Here is a 16,839-nt window from a genome sequence, read left to right as displayed (position 1 = left end):
GATATAAATAGCTCATTTTTGTCTGTTTTTGGACATATATCTAATCTGAGGATGATATGGGTACAAATAATACACTTTAAAATTTACCCTGGCCGATAAGATCTGGAATGTTGAAATATTCATGGAGAAATTACAATAAATCGTGACACCAGTATCATTGCAGCTTCCTATCGATAAAGAGCTCTGCTGACCTTCCTCAATGCCTTAGCAATCTTAGAATTCAGTGTCCAATAATTAGTAAAGACCTCCATATCAAGCTATTCTTTATTTTTCCTCTATCATTCTGATTGAGCAAATTAGTCATCAGAATGTCATTTCAATGCTAAGTATACTCTACAATGATATAGATCTACCTATATATGTGCATATATATTTCACTGTGCAGAATAGCAAACTGACTTAAACCAACTTTTGCTTCAAGTATTTATATCTAGACATTTGTATACATGGACCATATACATATTTATGAAAAAATCTTATCTGCATAACTGTAAACTCTGAACATTTTACTCACAAACTGAACAAAAGTGCGAAGCACTTTCATTTTAAGTTTGCGAGTGAAATGTCCAGAGTTTACACATTGATAAATTCTTCAAAAAGAATGTTTGATTCTTACAATTCCAATTTGTTCCCTGTATTATCAATTTCAAAAATTTGAATATTAACATTGGAATTGTTACACGAGTATCAATTGGTGAGTAAATCTCCTACAGAGGGTATCCCCTAGTAATGCACAGTTTACACACAAATTGTTGATTCACACAGCTAATAACATGGACCATTTGCACCAATAATGACACAGCTATACCTACATTCTTTTTGTAACCGCCACTATCACTGTGTGGTCACTAGCTTTTGTAGCTCTCATTGATCTGAAATGTAGAAAACAGAGTTAACGAATTCAGAAGAAGCCTTGAGGAAGACCAACTTTCACGAAGAATTGGATAGTAATCAAGATGCTGATGTTGTCCTAGCTAATACCAAACTCTATACATAGTGTCTGAACTCTTCAACGCAATACAACCAATCTACATCTACAGTCAGACCTTGTTTATCCATACACTACCAATTCAGACTCTTGGAAATGGATATTTTGCATGTTATTTTTCAATTCCCTAACAGATGTATTTCAGTAATCTGAATTCTTCATGTACTCAAAACAATTTTGCTATGACCAAAATGTCTGGATTAACAAGGCTTGACTGTATCATATTTTCATAAGAAAAAAATGTACTACAATGACCATACATCAGGTTTTCATCTTCAATCATGTCACTTTTCAAGCAGACATTAATATGGAGCCTATCACTCATACCTGACCAACTAAAGCTCAACTGAACAATGAACTTGCAGTTACTACCTTTATGGCAGCACAAAAGTATTTAACAGACCTAGTTTTACCTTCCTAAGGTTAATCTAGATTTAGAAGTGTAAAAGACAATTGCACAATTTGTTCTCAGCCTGATGCCTTAATACCCACACAATATATCACTTGAGAACATCTATTTTACATAGTAAGCAGAACTTTCTATTTTATATTTCAGCATAAACCACAATATCTATGAACAATCAGTTCATTAAAAATTCAGCACATGCTGCTGATTAAGGTAATTTGTTAACAAATCATAATATTCATCAGATAATATTCAACTGTTTCATTTGTAAAATCAACAAAACAAAACATGAATAGACACACAGATAGACACACTGTCTGCAATTAAAGACAATCATCTGGTATTCAAATCACATGCATTAAAATCTTTTTAACACACAAAAAAGGATTCTTATATTGTTCAGAATACTAAAAACTCATTTTCCAAAATCATGAAAGTTTCTACTTTACAGTCTATTGAAAATTGAAAAAGAACATGAAGACTGTTTTGCTATTTCTATAAATTCACACAATATTCTCTGTATTGTAAGACATTATCCACATGTCTGTGTTCCCATTAATAATGCTTTCAGTAAGATTTTCTCATTGACATCTCATGAATATATCATGACTAAAATCACTGGCTGGATTTCCCATCCTCCAAACCATTCAACTCTCAGCTAAACCCTGTCAATATACATTTTTGTGTGCTTCTTTACCGTTCTCAGAATTTTTCCACCACTTGCAAACAGATCATAGATAAAATCTCTTTTTTTTTTTTTCTTTTTTTTTTTTTTTAAAAATGAACCAGAAAAGTTGACAGCTTATGAATTATAGTTTCCTGATGTAACCATATAAATCAGAAAGTTCTCTCTATGCAACACCCATCTTACAAATGATTATTCTGTTTTACCAGATTTATGATTTACCTTCTCCCATCATAATTACTAGGCTACATTAGGTTGCTGTAAGTCAACATCCCCCAACATAGAGTAATATAACAACCCCAATTCAGCAGGTCTACAAGACCACAGGCAAACTTGAGATACCTGAGTTTTCCTATTGATAAGACATAATTACCATCATTAGGGTGTTTATCTTAAATTCACAATAGATATTGCATGAACCTGACTATTATTCATTTTTCATTCAAGCATCACAAGCAGCACGAGTATTAGAACAAATACATTAGTAACAGATAAACATAATGAAATGAGACACAAGAATTCATTAACATTTCCATTCTAGAATGACCAACTTTTTAAAACTAATGTAATTAATATTAAACTTCACCACTCTGTAAACACATACATGTTTACTACTGCTATTTTAAGAAGATATCAAAACTCAAAACATGACATCTTATGAACCATTAATCATCACATGTGTACATATTTTTACATATTCTATAAAATATACATGTACTTCTAAGCACCTTGATGCACTACATGTATATCAACCATTTGTTTTATACATACATGATATGCTGCCACACACATCATGAACTAGCTGCCTTATTTGTGTGGATTTTTGGTCTTTGTTATAAACACCTATGATCAATCATATAGTTTATCCACTGTGCAACCTTGACCTGTAATGGCTATCAGTGGACTTGACTGGCTAGACAATGGACATCAATAATAATTCTTGTACCACACTGTTGCATGCTTGGTTGAAGAATGGACACTATCTTTGAACTAAGTCGTCCACTTTTAATTCAATCCCCCTGCATTTACAGATGTACAAAAGAAATGTACCAAAAAAATAAATGAAAATAAAGTTTTCAATTAATGAAATAATTATAGTATAAAATACCTGAATATTAATAGTAAATGCAGTATAATCTTATTCTGGTACTGTAAGATGAATAAATATATATTATTACTACAGTAACTTGATCCGAAGAGTCGGATCACGTCGAGTTGACAGGCGCGGATCGTCAAGTTTGATCTGGTGATCCGCGCCTGTCAACTCGACGTGATCCAACTCTTCGGATCAAGTTACTGTAGTAATGATAAATTTATTATATACCCCCTATGCATTTTAAATCCACATTTACATGATACTAAATGTAATCCAAATTATCAAAAATACAGACATACAGTGAAATTATGTTTTGTGTATGCAGTTTTGTTTGTGACGTGGCCAATATTTTAAGCAAAAAACGTTGCGTTGATGCATTGTGACGTCATTGTGACGGCATCAGTTTCAGAGGATACTGATACGGAATCAGAAAACCACAGTGTGGTGATCCGGAAAACCGGATCACACGCTGTGAAATCCACAGTATCAACAAACGATACATTGATGGGTTATATAATAAAAAAAAATATCACATTTTTCTTTAAATCAAAACTCTTTAAGTACAAGTACATGAAACTAGCAAAAGACATAAGCATGATTTTATGTCTCCATTACTTAGCCATTCATTCAGTGATGCTCCTTCAAAGACAATAATCACAAAGAGTTCACAGGTGCAGATAATAAAAAAATATATATATTTTATACGTATAAGAGAACGGACATAATAATGAAGTATGTATGATGAGGGTCTAAATTACTCCCTCAAAAATACAAAAATTCATGTGAGATCCAAGAGATTTCAAATACATATATGTTTTTTGAACTTCTTTTGTGACAAATCCATAAAAAACCATTGATTACCAATTCATCTTTTCTAGCAATTTGGCATCAGAAAGGACAATTTGTGTTGTCAGTGCCTTCTTTCTTTTTTATCAAACCAAAAAATGACATTTTGAATGATTAATTGTTTCTACTTTACGGAGGAATAACACATTAGAAAAGATATGGATCAAAAGTGGAGGTTGTGTACATTGATATTTAGAAATTGAAAACTTTCAGACTTACTTCATTCAGTCAAAAAAATGCAGTTTTAGTAGAAAGTAATCTGAAAAAAATTTAAAACCCCTGCTGGACTTGAACCACCGACATGTATCCACAGATCAGAAGTCGACACATTAACCGACAGAGCTACCCAGTTATAGGCAATTAGATTTAAAAAGAATATACAAATGTTGTTAATATTTTTATTTTCATTCATGTTTTAAAAGGAGGTCAGCCTTTATTACGATGTAGTATACCTCCTTTATAAACATAGTGTGACTTAATGAACAAGACTAATATTTTTATCAATGATGCATTATGATGATATGATAGTAACAATATGACTCTATGAATTAAAAGTTTGAACAGGCATTAAAATACAGGTATAAGATTCTATATTGATGAGATCAATTTGCAACTAACCTACTTTCAGCAGTTATAGTGTTCAGTTTTCCAGAATTTTTATCATCATATGCTTACAGATTTTGAGCTAATCTTTATTAAAGTGTTTCATTGTGCATCGTTCCAGAAGAGTTACTCTCAGTAGAATTTGGAAATTGGACAGATTCAAGATACCTGTGAATATTAATTGGCCTGAATTTATATCTGATAAAAAATGTACAGCCATTGTTTTGTCCTGCATAATGACTACTGTTCACTTACCGACAGAGGGCCTCTGAATCAAAACTTTTGTTGCTTCTATGATCTATGATAACCACATCATGATGTTTGTCCAAGTAACACTCTAAAGCACCCTCAGCATTGTGAGCTATAAAGCATTTGTAACCCATTTTGTCTGCTGCCCACCAATAGCCATCGCTTTGTGCATCCTCCTTGGCAAACACCAGTAAAATCTAAGAAGTAAACATAAATATACACACCATCATTAAAAACTTCAAATTTCAATGAATCACTTCATGAAAACATTACTCATTCTTTGATCCATTTAAATACTCTATCCTTGTGACACAGGCTGGAAAGTTTCAAATAACATGATAATGTCACTTATCATTGAAACCTCAGAGCAAATGTTACAAAAGATCACAACCTGTAGTTGTAACATCAAAAGATTCAATGACAATTACAAGTCAAATATGGTAATTGATCTAATACAATTCAAATGGCTAATTTTAACAGAGACAAAACTATACTATCAGTACATACGTAATATAGCCATGTTTTACTTATTCTGTGGACTATGAATTATCTTAGAATACATTTGAATTCTTAAAGTTAAGAATTTGTCATTCTGCCTCACAAGTTGTAATTGAACCACACCTGATTATTAATTATTATGATTTAGCAATTCATTTTCTGACAATATTCTAGGACTAAATAAATAATATTAACCTACAAAATACATTTCAAGAGGCTATTACATACAATATAGATATATCAAAATACCCATTAGAAATTTGATAATGAAATATAACATTTCTCAAAAACTTACAACATAAACTTAATATTAGCTTGAAATCATTTCATAAAATCTTTTAAAGTGGCTAAATCTATTGTTAATTGATACATTTATCGGATCTTGAGCCGATGTGAACATGTAATGCATGTTGACACAGATGTTGTGTTGTACCTTCGTGTTTGAACACTGCAAAGTGAAGTGCATAATCAAGTAGCGATGTTCCTGTTCATCAGTACTTGGCCGACACCGATTCACCTTGACCCGATAATTTGCCTATGAGTAATAGCACTTGGCAAAGTTACATTACGCAGCTTAGGACATGTCCTTGTATCACAAGTCTGGATATTATTCCTTGTTTGCAGGTGGAAAATGTTAGAAAGTCTAACCTCAACTTCTCAATTCAAGCATTTTATAACAACAAAAATGCAAGAATGAATGATTCATTATACCACAGTATCACCTTCAAAGGATTGCCAGTGCTGAACTTGAATCAATTAGTGATGAATTAATGTTGTTTAATGAAGGATGACTGATTAGTGATGTAGTAAGTGTAAAGGTCCTGGTTTAAAAAACCACGAATCTTTACCAACCCTCCCACTCTCTATCAATAAACATGATATCTTAACCAATGCTTCCTTGTATTCAAATGATTCCTGCACACACTATGTCTTCAGATAGGCAGTCCTTAAAAAAACAACTTGATGTAACATCAGTCATATAAAAAGAGTATACAAACCCACAGATACATGTATATATATATGTTGCACTGCATCATCATTGCATACAATGAATTCATTATTGGCATAATGGCAGGTAAACAATGCTACATTCATTCAATTCTCTCCATATAACCCCATCAATATTAGATAACATCAATCATATTTTTGTAAACACAGATTTATGTTCATTTCCCCCCTAAAAAATCATATATTTAAAGGACAGAATGAAAGATGTACAAACATGATTATTCTTGGGGGAAAAGTTACATGTAAATAATTCCAATGTTATTTAATACAATTGTTTTGATTGGACAAAAATAAAGCTAAACGAGAATTTACACATCAATAAATCCAAAAACGCTATGCATACATATGCACCTGAAAACAAATAACATAGTGCGGGGAAACTATTAATTTTTGAAATTGACAATACAGGGAACGAAAAGGAATTATAAGAATCAAACATTCTTTTTGAAGAACTGGCACATTTATTCATTTTGTGAGTAAAATTTGTCCAGAGTTTACGCATCGATAAATTCTTCAAAAAGAATGTTTAATCCTATGCAAACAAAAAAAGTTTTGTCAATTCAAAGTTACTGATTAGTACATTTATGTGATACGCATAATAGTAGAAGTCTTTCTACTCACTATGCAACGTAATCGGAACTGCAGAAAAATTCAAATATACCAAATAAAAATCAAAATTCAACAAGATGTTTGTAAAACACATATGCCCCCTTGGTGCAAAATTGAAAAGGGTTATACACATGCATCATTTAACTGATAGTAGTATCATCAATTCAAAATATTGAGCAGACAATATCTTCCTATGTCCAGAGTGGATTGACCACGTGGCCTAAAAATCAATAGGGGTCATCTACTCCTTATGCTGTACCAGTGTACCAAGTTAGTGTCAATCAAGCAAATAATTCTTAAAATATAGGAGACAATATATTACTATGTCCAGTTCAACCATTGACCTTTGAGCATGTGACCTCAAAATCAATAGGGGTCATCTTCTCCTGAAGATGTACCAGTGTACTAAGTTTGATGTCTGTCAAGCAAAGGGTTCTCAAAATATTGAGCGGACAGTATATTACTATGTCCAGTTTGACCTTGTGATCTCAAAATCAATAGGGGTAATCTTCTCCTGAAGATGTACCAGTGTACCAAATTTGATGTCTGTCAAGTAAAGGAAATTCTCAAGATATTGAACAAACAGTATATTTCAATGTCCAGTTTGACCCTTGACCTTGTGACCTCAAAATCAATAGGGGTCATCTTCTCCTGAAGATGTACCAGTGTATCATGTTTGATGTCGGTCAAGCAAAGGGTTCTCAAGATATTAAGAGGACAGTATATTCCTATGTCCAGAGTAAATTGACCCTTGACCTTTGACCTGAAAAACAATAGGGGTCCTCTTCTACTCATAACCAACCCACATATGAAATATCATTATGATCAAGTGAATGGTCCTCAAGATATTAAGTGGACAACATGTGGTCTACCGACATACCGACCGACAGGTGCAAAGCAATATATATGCCCCTCTTCTTTGAAGGGGGGCATAAAAATTTTGTTTGATATAAAAAAGTTAACGATTACCCCAGTTCAACAATGTTTACATGTAGACATTTGGGATTATCTTGGTATATTGCAAACTGCTTTGCATTTGAACTTACTAATCTGATGGTGCATTGTGATATGTATAATTACCAGGTAGACTGCATGTAGACAGAGAAGTATGTCAAATAGACCTCTTTATATTATGGTTTGCGTTATACGTAATACCGGTATAGATCAAGAAATATTCCATTTCTCTATATATCACAAATTAAAAAAAAATATGTTTGTGAAACATACTTACAGCCCTAACCATAACCATTCCCATGAATGTGAGAAATTGACCTTTGACCTACACATTTAGCTTTTGACCTTCATTTTCAGTCAACAAAATTTAATTGAGTTTTGACTAGGGTTAAAGTTGAGGACTGACAGACAAACCAAGAAAAGTACACTGACACAACATGCCATGATCCTTGATCTCAGTGGAGCCATGAAAAAGTTACGACACAAAGAAACAAAAATGTACATAATAAATATAAATATGTATCTAAATAATGCCTTCAGTTGTTTTTTTTAATATATATATGAATGAAAACACGTTTCACAGTGTTAGCAAAGACAAAGAATTTATCACTCTGAAAATATGGCCAAGAACAATAATTTGTGAATTAGGTCACCGCAGTAATCTCAGAATGACAATTCATCATCTCCACATTACAGGAAATAAGACAGCTTTCTCCTGCTGACTTACAGACTTGTCATTAAATCGAATGATATTGGTTAATAAAATGATTGAGTTATACTTCACCTGCTCACTAGGTATAGAGACAGTGGTTTGCAAATATTTTCATCAAATACAATCAAACTTATTGAATATCCAGTAAATCTTCGATTGTTTGTGTCGCCATGAATGAAAGCTCATTAATATTACATGTGTACACCTTTATTAATAAATTCCCAAGAAATGTAAAGAATTCGATCCAAATGTCAAATCAATTTAAACACTGTACTAGTACAGCATGTCTATTTCCAGAAAATTAAACCACTTTGAAAGGAAAGAGCTAATTTCAATCAGATCTTTGATATCCTTGATCCACTCTATACATGCATATCATAAAAATTACTACCTTGCAAATCAAGGCAACAGCTTCTTGATATATATAATGTAGTTTTTGGATCATTTTGATATGAGTATTCTTATTAAGTAGCAAAATAATCATAAAATACAGCAGAACCTGATTACAGTGCAACAACAATGAACTTCATTTGCATCACAAAATCCCTCCTTGGATGTAACAAAATTAGTGAAAATAAAAATCACCTTGAAAGGTTTAACCATATTTTAAACATAATATCTAATGTACATGTACCCCAAGTCAAGACAAAGTCCAATTTTGGAACATTGAAAATGACTATATACAGCTTCATAGTTCTGCTTAATGGCTAGTAAAATAATTTAAGTTCACAAAACTGTATTCCTTTAAAAAAAAATCATAATAAACCTTAGTTACAAGATGTTAAACCCAACTTCAATACAAAGGCATTATTATCTCATGAAAATTCAATGTGTGAGGCTTTAAAAACTAACAAGGAAGAAACAAATTAGTTAAATCCCATAAAATATCAACATGAACAATTGTCCCAGTTTAAACTTTGATATTTTGCTGTCCCCCCCCCCCCCCCCCCCCCCCCCAAAATCCATATTAAGCCTGATCTTTTTCCAGTTGGAATTCTGTTTGTAAAGTTTTGTTGGGTTTTTTTTTTGGTGGAAACAGCTAGGCTTTCAAGTGACATTTTGCAAAAAATAAGGGCCATTTTTAGGACAAAATTATCAAAAAATAAGGGCCTTTTAAAGGATTTTTAAGGGCTTTTTATACAAAAATAAGGGTTAAATTTACAAATCAATAGGAAAGAAAAAATGTTTTACTCACCATTTGAAAGAGCAATAATACAAAAACTAATTGTATACCCACTCAGAAGATCATACCAGTGGTCATCAACAGCCATATTCAGCATTCAGCACAAACCATGATATAATTCAGGTGGACTCCCATGGCTCACAATCAATGCTGAATATAGCTGATAACTATCCAGATGTCTTCTGAGATGTACATTTAATCAACATATTCATTTTCTGAAAGTATACTAAGACTAAATTGAATAAATTCCAACACTTACTTTATGTCAAATTTATTTAAACTTTCAAAATTTGAAAATTTTGGAATTTCAACAAAAAATTAGGGCTTTTCTAGGATTCTAAAGTTCAAATAAGGAAAATAAGGGCTGTTGTAGAAAAATAAGGAAAATAAAGGCCCGCTTGATAGCCCGTGGAAAGAGAAATCAATATTAGTGCCAAAACTATTTTCTGACATTGCAGTTCAAGTGATCTGACCTTTGACTTTTTGACCAAATATTAGTTATCCTCATCTCATTCAAAGTCTATGTGTGAAGGTATGATATGTGTTTCTCTGTTGTAAAGTAATAGACATTTAGTGACAAGAAGCTATAAAAATGGATGCTTCAAATTACAACCTTTTTCTTATGTCTAATAAACATTGACATTTTGATCCAAAATTTGTTAAGGACCATCTTCTTTCCAAAGAAAGTAAGTGAAATCATTTATTGCCAGAAAGTCATTTTCAAATCTTCATGTCCTGTTAAGTATGACCTGACCTTTGACCATAACCAATAACTATAAGGTCATTTTTATACTATATATTACATCTATATGTTTGATCAATCCATGCAGCAACAGCATGTGATGAAAACTTCTTAACTGAACAAATAGACAGACAACATACAAGACAGACAGATACAGTAATTCCTATATACCCTGTATACCCCATTTGCGGAATTATAATTAAAAAAACACCAATATACTGTAAACCAACTTTCATTTGCGACGACTTTATTTGGCGATTTAGCAGTGATGAACTGGTTCACGGTCACTAATTTTTGTGACAGATTATCTTAAACAATACAAGAGACATTGATAAACTGGTTCGCGGCAAGAAATATTCGCAATGATTAGGTTCTCGCTATTCTAGTGAAAATTCCTCACTCGTTAAAAAAAGCTGGTTTACAGTAACCATAATACATTTTGGAGTAGACTATTCCAGAACATTTTTTAACATGGTAATTCTACTTATCATACATGTATATGATCACTGCACTCCTAACATTCTCAAAAACAAAAAGTACGAAGATTCTCAGGGAACTATCCCAGTTCTGTTTAGAATTTAGCTTATACACTCATGTACAGCATTATTTCAGCCAATTCAAACCAAAATGTACCATCATGGGCATGGGCTTTTCATCCACATCATTTTAATATTTATGACCTCTCAGTTGTTTCTTAGAATTCCAAATGCTGAACTTGAAAAAGACCACTAAATGGCATTTTGCCTGCAAACTTGATTCTAAAAAGGGTGAATAATAATATGCAATTAGATATAGAATATCAGAGTTTAGACATGTATAAGATATGGCATTAAGTGGAGTTGTTTGCATTTATTTTTTTTTACATGGAAACATGCAGAGGAAAAATCTATGCAACAGTCAGTTATCAAACGTTCTTACTATGGAGTTTGTCTACAATTCAAACAGCCTAAAACACTACATCCCCACATTTACACAACTCTATATACGAGAAAGTACAAGTTTAATGAATAGAATTGTGTGATGACATTGCTGCCTATCAAACTAACGTAAATCAACAGAAAAAAACACCAAAATACTTACTGATAAATTTTTCTGTTTCAGCTTCATTGGTCCAAATATCACTTCATTATCTGTATTCTGAAATATAACATTTTTTTTTTAAATTCATGATCTAATCAAGCTAGCTAGCAGAAAGTTAAAAAACTGAAGGGAAAGTAAAATGCAAAGCATTCACACTTCCAAACCACACTGATCACTGGTTTATGCATTTGATGCCTCATTTCAGCGAGAACTTTTAAATGCTTTTACACACTGAATTATTTTTTGAAGAAGATAAAATGCACACAGAGTATTAAAAAGACCGTAAATTTTTAGTCTCTTTCATTTTTCAACACTCAGGAAATGGACTACCAAGACATACAGTGTTGCATGTAATTCATGAAGATGTGGTTTTTACAGTAGCACTTGTTAGTGTTAACTCTTAACCATCAGATTGTGACAATTATAAATCATATTTCACCTCTGTCTCCCCAGTTTTAACAATATAATTATTCTCAGAAATTTATCATCCTCATAACATTTCAAAATTCAAATCTGCATTTTTCTACTACAATGTATGAAAAAGCAACAGATTATTTGTTAAACAAATACTGCTAAGCAGGTCATAAAGTATCAGAAAATCAAACCTCGAAATTGAAACTAGGCATGTAGCAAATGTACTCTGAAGAATACAAGATGTTTACTTTGCATTAATTAGGTCAGCCTTTATGTATATACCCAAAATGACACAAAACCTTAATAAAAATGATAATTTTCAACCCCATGTCAGAAAACAAACAGTTGACAGTTAGTGGTTCTGTGAAGCGATTAAAAACAATGAGATTCCCTGTTTGTCATGTGGGTCCCAGGCTATGCTCTCAGCGGAAATGTTAGTAATGTTCTACTTAGATACATCAAAACGCACAACAGTGTAGCCACAAAAAATACAGCTCTTGTGACTTGTGAGACAACACGTAATTTCTGAACAGCCTATTAATCAGTTGACTTCTGTCAATAGCAAGAAAGACTAAAACAAAAATAAATTCTTTTGTACATAAAATGACGTCACCAGCAAATCCCAAGAATCAGATACAGGGTGCAGCTAAATCATAAATTACGTATTGATTACCTTTTGTCCCATTCAATACAAAACTGCTTCTGTACCCATTCAATACATAACTACTTCTAAACACAGCACTCTATGGAAAGTTTCTTGCACTTTAACCAGATATTTTTTTGTTTTTGAAGAAAAATGCTCAATATTCACCCTACATTAAATCAATTGCAAATAGGTTAGTTCTGAGTAACATTTACACTGTCCCCATAATAACAGGGGCTATTTCTATGCAAATAAAGCATTTATGGTAAAAATATTTTTTCCCTTTCAAAATGTCTAAGTGCCAGAGGTTCTCTGTACCTTTTTTTATACATTGACACCACAACACAAAGATCCATTATCTCCCAAATATTCTCAATTTTGAACTTTATATAAAATATCTATACACAATAATCAATAAAAAGCAAACTTCATTATGTACTTAGCAACCTTTGGCTTCTTCCACTGACATCAAGCATGTTCACCATTCAAAATTGAAAATTTTTCAATTTATATAAATTTATTCAAACAAATCTTCAAATTTATTCAAAATTAACTTGAAATATTTCCAAGCTTTGTGCAGTACATGAAATTGAAATTGCTTTCATGCAACAGCAAGAGAACTGTAGAAGTTAAAATACCACCAAGATTCAAATTTGTAGCTAAGCTTTTAATAAAGAAAACAGAGAACTCCATCTCCTATATAGGTTCCAACTTTTAGCATAAATTCAGTTTCACAACCATTCATTCATAGTCATAAAAGCTTCTATTTTTCTTTCTTTCTTTTTTTTTTTTATCTTTTGTTGGCTTCATTGTAACAAAAGCAACCCTGGCATGCCCATTTGGACCCTTTTCCAAACAAGGATATCTAATATAGACATTCCATAAGTTTTTCCATTTAGTAATGTAATAAGACTCTTTTCTGCAATGAGACCTATTAACTCAGCAACAAACAGCTAAGCAAAAATAGAATTATGCAATTCAAAATTTTTTGCAAACTTCTTTCATGAATTTTCTAATGCTGAAATTCTTACACCAAAATTATTTGTGGTGAATATGCTTATACATATCAAGTTTTCTTACTTGGGTGCCTTTATAAACTTAAACTAGAAACTTTATAATAGTAAGACCATGTTGTTTAAATACCAGGTATGCTAATATCATTAAATATGTAAACTAATGATACTTTTTTAATAAAGATACAAGCAGGTTGAAATACATAGAAATCAAGTGATGGGTACTTACATTACACATCAGTGCATTTTCTCTCACAGTGTTTCCAAAAGGGAAAGAACTAGTGTATAGTACAGGCCCTATTTTGATGCCGTAAATTCTACCATTAAAAAAAAGTTCAACTCCTAGTCAAGAACACTTTTCCAGTTGACAGTTTTAAAACTGGATCACAAATCCATTCAACTGACAATCACTACTGGGATTAACTGAATGTGAATCCGTAAAAACGGTGACGCCAACTAATCCTAGAAAACCCAACTGCAAAGTTTGTAGTCTCCAATGTCAGTAGCACCTGTTGATTGCTGCAGACTGATAGGGGGGTCTTCTTTAAAAACCTACACGGTTCCTTACAGCTAACAAGTATTAATCCCAAAGGGCGATCCCGATCCCTGAGGTGTAGTAAGTGTCAGGTGTCATGATCATCCACAAGCCAGTTAAGTGTTTATGCCTGCTCCGTCTCCATAAAAGGCACCTCTGTTTATAAAAACCTGTGTATGTTAATACACTTATTTCCTTAAACTCCTGTCAGACGCACATTACCTTGACTGCTCCAAAGCAAAAATGAATTCAATGTACACACTATATATCACATGTCAAACAAGCCCATTAAGATTAAATACTTTCTTGGAATGCAGACATTTGATAAAGCTGCCTGGTGCTCAGTGAGTCAGCCCGTGTGGACAAAATGCACAATAAAATTAGGTCAACATTACCTCATTTACAAATCATGAAAAGGAAGTTGCAAACATTGCTAAAAAACATGAATTCTCTGAATGAAACATTAAACAACATTTTCAGGCAACAGCGACCGTTCGTAACAGATTTTCACAAATTAGTATTATATATGTGTAGTCGTCATAGGAAGTCGCAGCCCTTATGCAACAACAAAAATGTGACACAATAAATAAGTGACTTCGTAATTAATCCTCTGCCTGACATCTTTACCATAATTTCAATCAACGAATTAGTTTAATGTTGAGGTTATTCCATTTCAAACTATAAATATTGATACAACACATAATTTGTATTGTACATGCACATTGTTTTCATATACTAATATGTGAATGAATATGAATGAACATAATTTCTTTTGAGCATAACAAAAAGAAACAAATTAATTAAATTTTATCAAATAAACGTTGCAATAAAATCTTCAAGTGAACCATAAAATCTATGACTAAGCCTTCCACATTTAAATGCATGTACAAGAAAAATGAAAAGTCAGTTTTTCATATTTAAAAAAAAAATTCCAAAAAAGAAAAAAAAAAAAAACTTTAAAAGTACAACTGAAATATTTTCCTCTTGTAGAATTGAATAATACCATAATCCATCACTCACAAGAAAATCTCTGAAGAGAGATGAGAATATAATCACGTCATTAGCAGAGCGCAGACATGTAGATGAGCATGGGTGCATTACTCCTAGAGAGAGGAGATCAAAAGTCCCATTCTATCTGCAAGAGGACTATAAAGTGTTGTTTCTCAGTCAGGAGTCCAGCACATTTTGATTTCACTTCCGTATATCTCAGTTGTGAAATATTTCTCATTAAATCTGTCAGGTTTGCAGCCCCAAGATGTATGTTAATGAATGTAGACAATTCTTACCATGTATTGTCGTCACGTCAATGACCTATGCCAGAGGCAATCAAAATTCATCTATCAACCTATTCTCAAGGCCACAATCTCTTTGGAGTAATGATTGATTAAGTCAAAATCAATAACTCCGATGATTTACAGGTAGAATACCATGCCTCCTGTGGCACTTGCTAACATAGTCCACATTTTTCTACAGCTTGGAAAAGTCACGAATTTAACCACAATTCCCTGGCATTGTCACAGAAGCAAATTCCCTGCCATTTCAACTATTCACTCCATTTTTGTTGAAAAATTAGCAATTCTCTGCTATTCTGCTCTGAGGTTGATATTCAAAAACAAAAAATTTTCAACTGAAAATACCTATGTTAAGGGTTACCATTTGCAATCAGAAGTAAGTTGTACATTGTGTTACCAGACAATACAGGGTAGCTCTCCAAACTATGTAGATGTCTTAAATTGTGATGCACTTCCTGTCATTTCTAAAATAGGGAACAAAGTGTACAAGCTTATTTAAAGATGGCAATTCAACAGAAGACCATAATTTTACAAATTCAACAAGAATATGTTCTGAAGATCGACATCAGTGTTGCCTGCAATGACATCACTAATTCTGGTACATATGTTTGTATTGAATGACCATCAAACAAAAAACTTGATATTACAGCTCAATCTCTTACAGTCACTATGATGTGCTAGGGTGGACAGGCAGACCAACAAAGTAATCCTGTAAATGTTAATGCTAGATGTTTTATAAAATTGATGTTAGAAAATGCATGTCCATAAAAAACACTGAATGATTCAGACGTAAAATACCATAATGAGCATTAGCATTCACCATCTTAATTAGTAAATAAAAGCAACTTCAAATTATTCATATCTTAACTAATTAAAATTATGAGTGCCTATATATGGTTAATGAGGTCACAATTCCAACAATTTTTTTTACTGATATGAGATTAAACTAAACTCATTCTAAAACTTAATTTTGGCCCTTTCAAGGCAGGCAACATCACTGAGGGACATACTCTTGAAACATATTTCCACTGCTTTTCTATATGAATTTAAAAGAAATGATAAAAAAAAGATTAAAAAATACATAAAGGACCGATGGGAGGGATTCACACCTCCATTCTTATGAACCAGTTTTTTGTTGTTACAACAACAAATAGCACTTTGACTGCAACAAAGACATATTCGATCTAAAAGTGCACGAACTAATTTCCAGAACATAAAATATATGCATTATCAATTCATAATTCTGCAGGATGCAATTATTGCATTGTAAAATCATACATTGA

The 16,839-nt window shown here is 32.4% G+C and overlaps 1 protein-coding gene across 13 annotated transcripts in view; it reads right to left on the bottom strand.

The window, feature by feature from the left end:
* The window catches only part of LOC125649797 (high affinity cAMP-specific and IBMX-insensitive 3',5'-cyclic phosphodiesterase 8B-like), a 124,546-nt gene that overhangs the window by 18,180 nt on the left and 89,527 nt on the right, over positions 1-16,839 (bottom strand). For 10 of the 13 annotated variants that reach the window (XR_007360807.2, XR_008803003.1, XR_008803004.1 and 7 more), the window contains 3 exons: positions 11,660-11,716; positions 4,880-5,070; positions 813-872 (listed from right to left, as the gene is read on the bottom strand). Coding sequence is in view for 9 of the 13 variants with exons in the window: in XM_048877587.2 (XP_048733544.1) it covers positions 813-872; positions 4,880-5,070; positions 11,660-11,716 (308 nt within the window). In the remaining 4 variants the exon portion in view is untranslated. Of the gene's footprint in view, positions 1-812; positions 873-4,879; positions 5,071-11,659; positions 11,717-13,958; positions 16,371-16,839 lie in introns of those variants that run through there. The other 3 variants (XR_008803005.1, XM_048877591.2, XM_056165158.1) reach the window with 1 other exon arrangement.

The sequence above is a fragment of the Ostrea edulis genome, chromosome 5 (assembly GCF_947568905.1).
Source record: "Ostrea edulis chromosome 5, xbOstEdul1.1, whole genome shotgun sequence".
Taxonomy (NCBI): Eukaryota; Metazoa; Mollusca; class Bivalvia; order Ostreida; family Ostreidae; genus Ostrea; species Ostrea edulis.
This window is presented reverse-complemented; position numbering and strand designations above follow the sequence as displayed.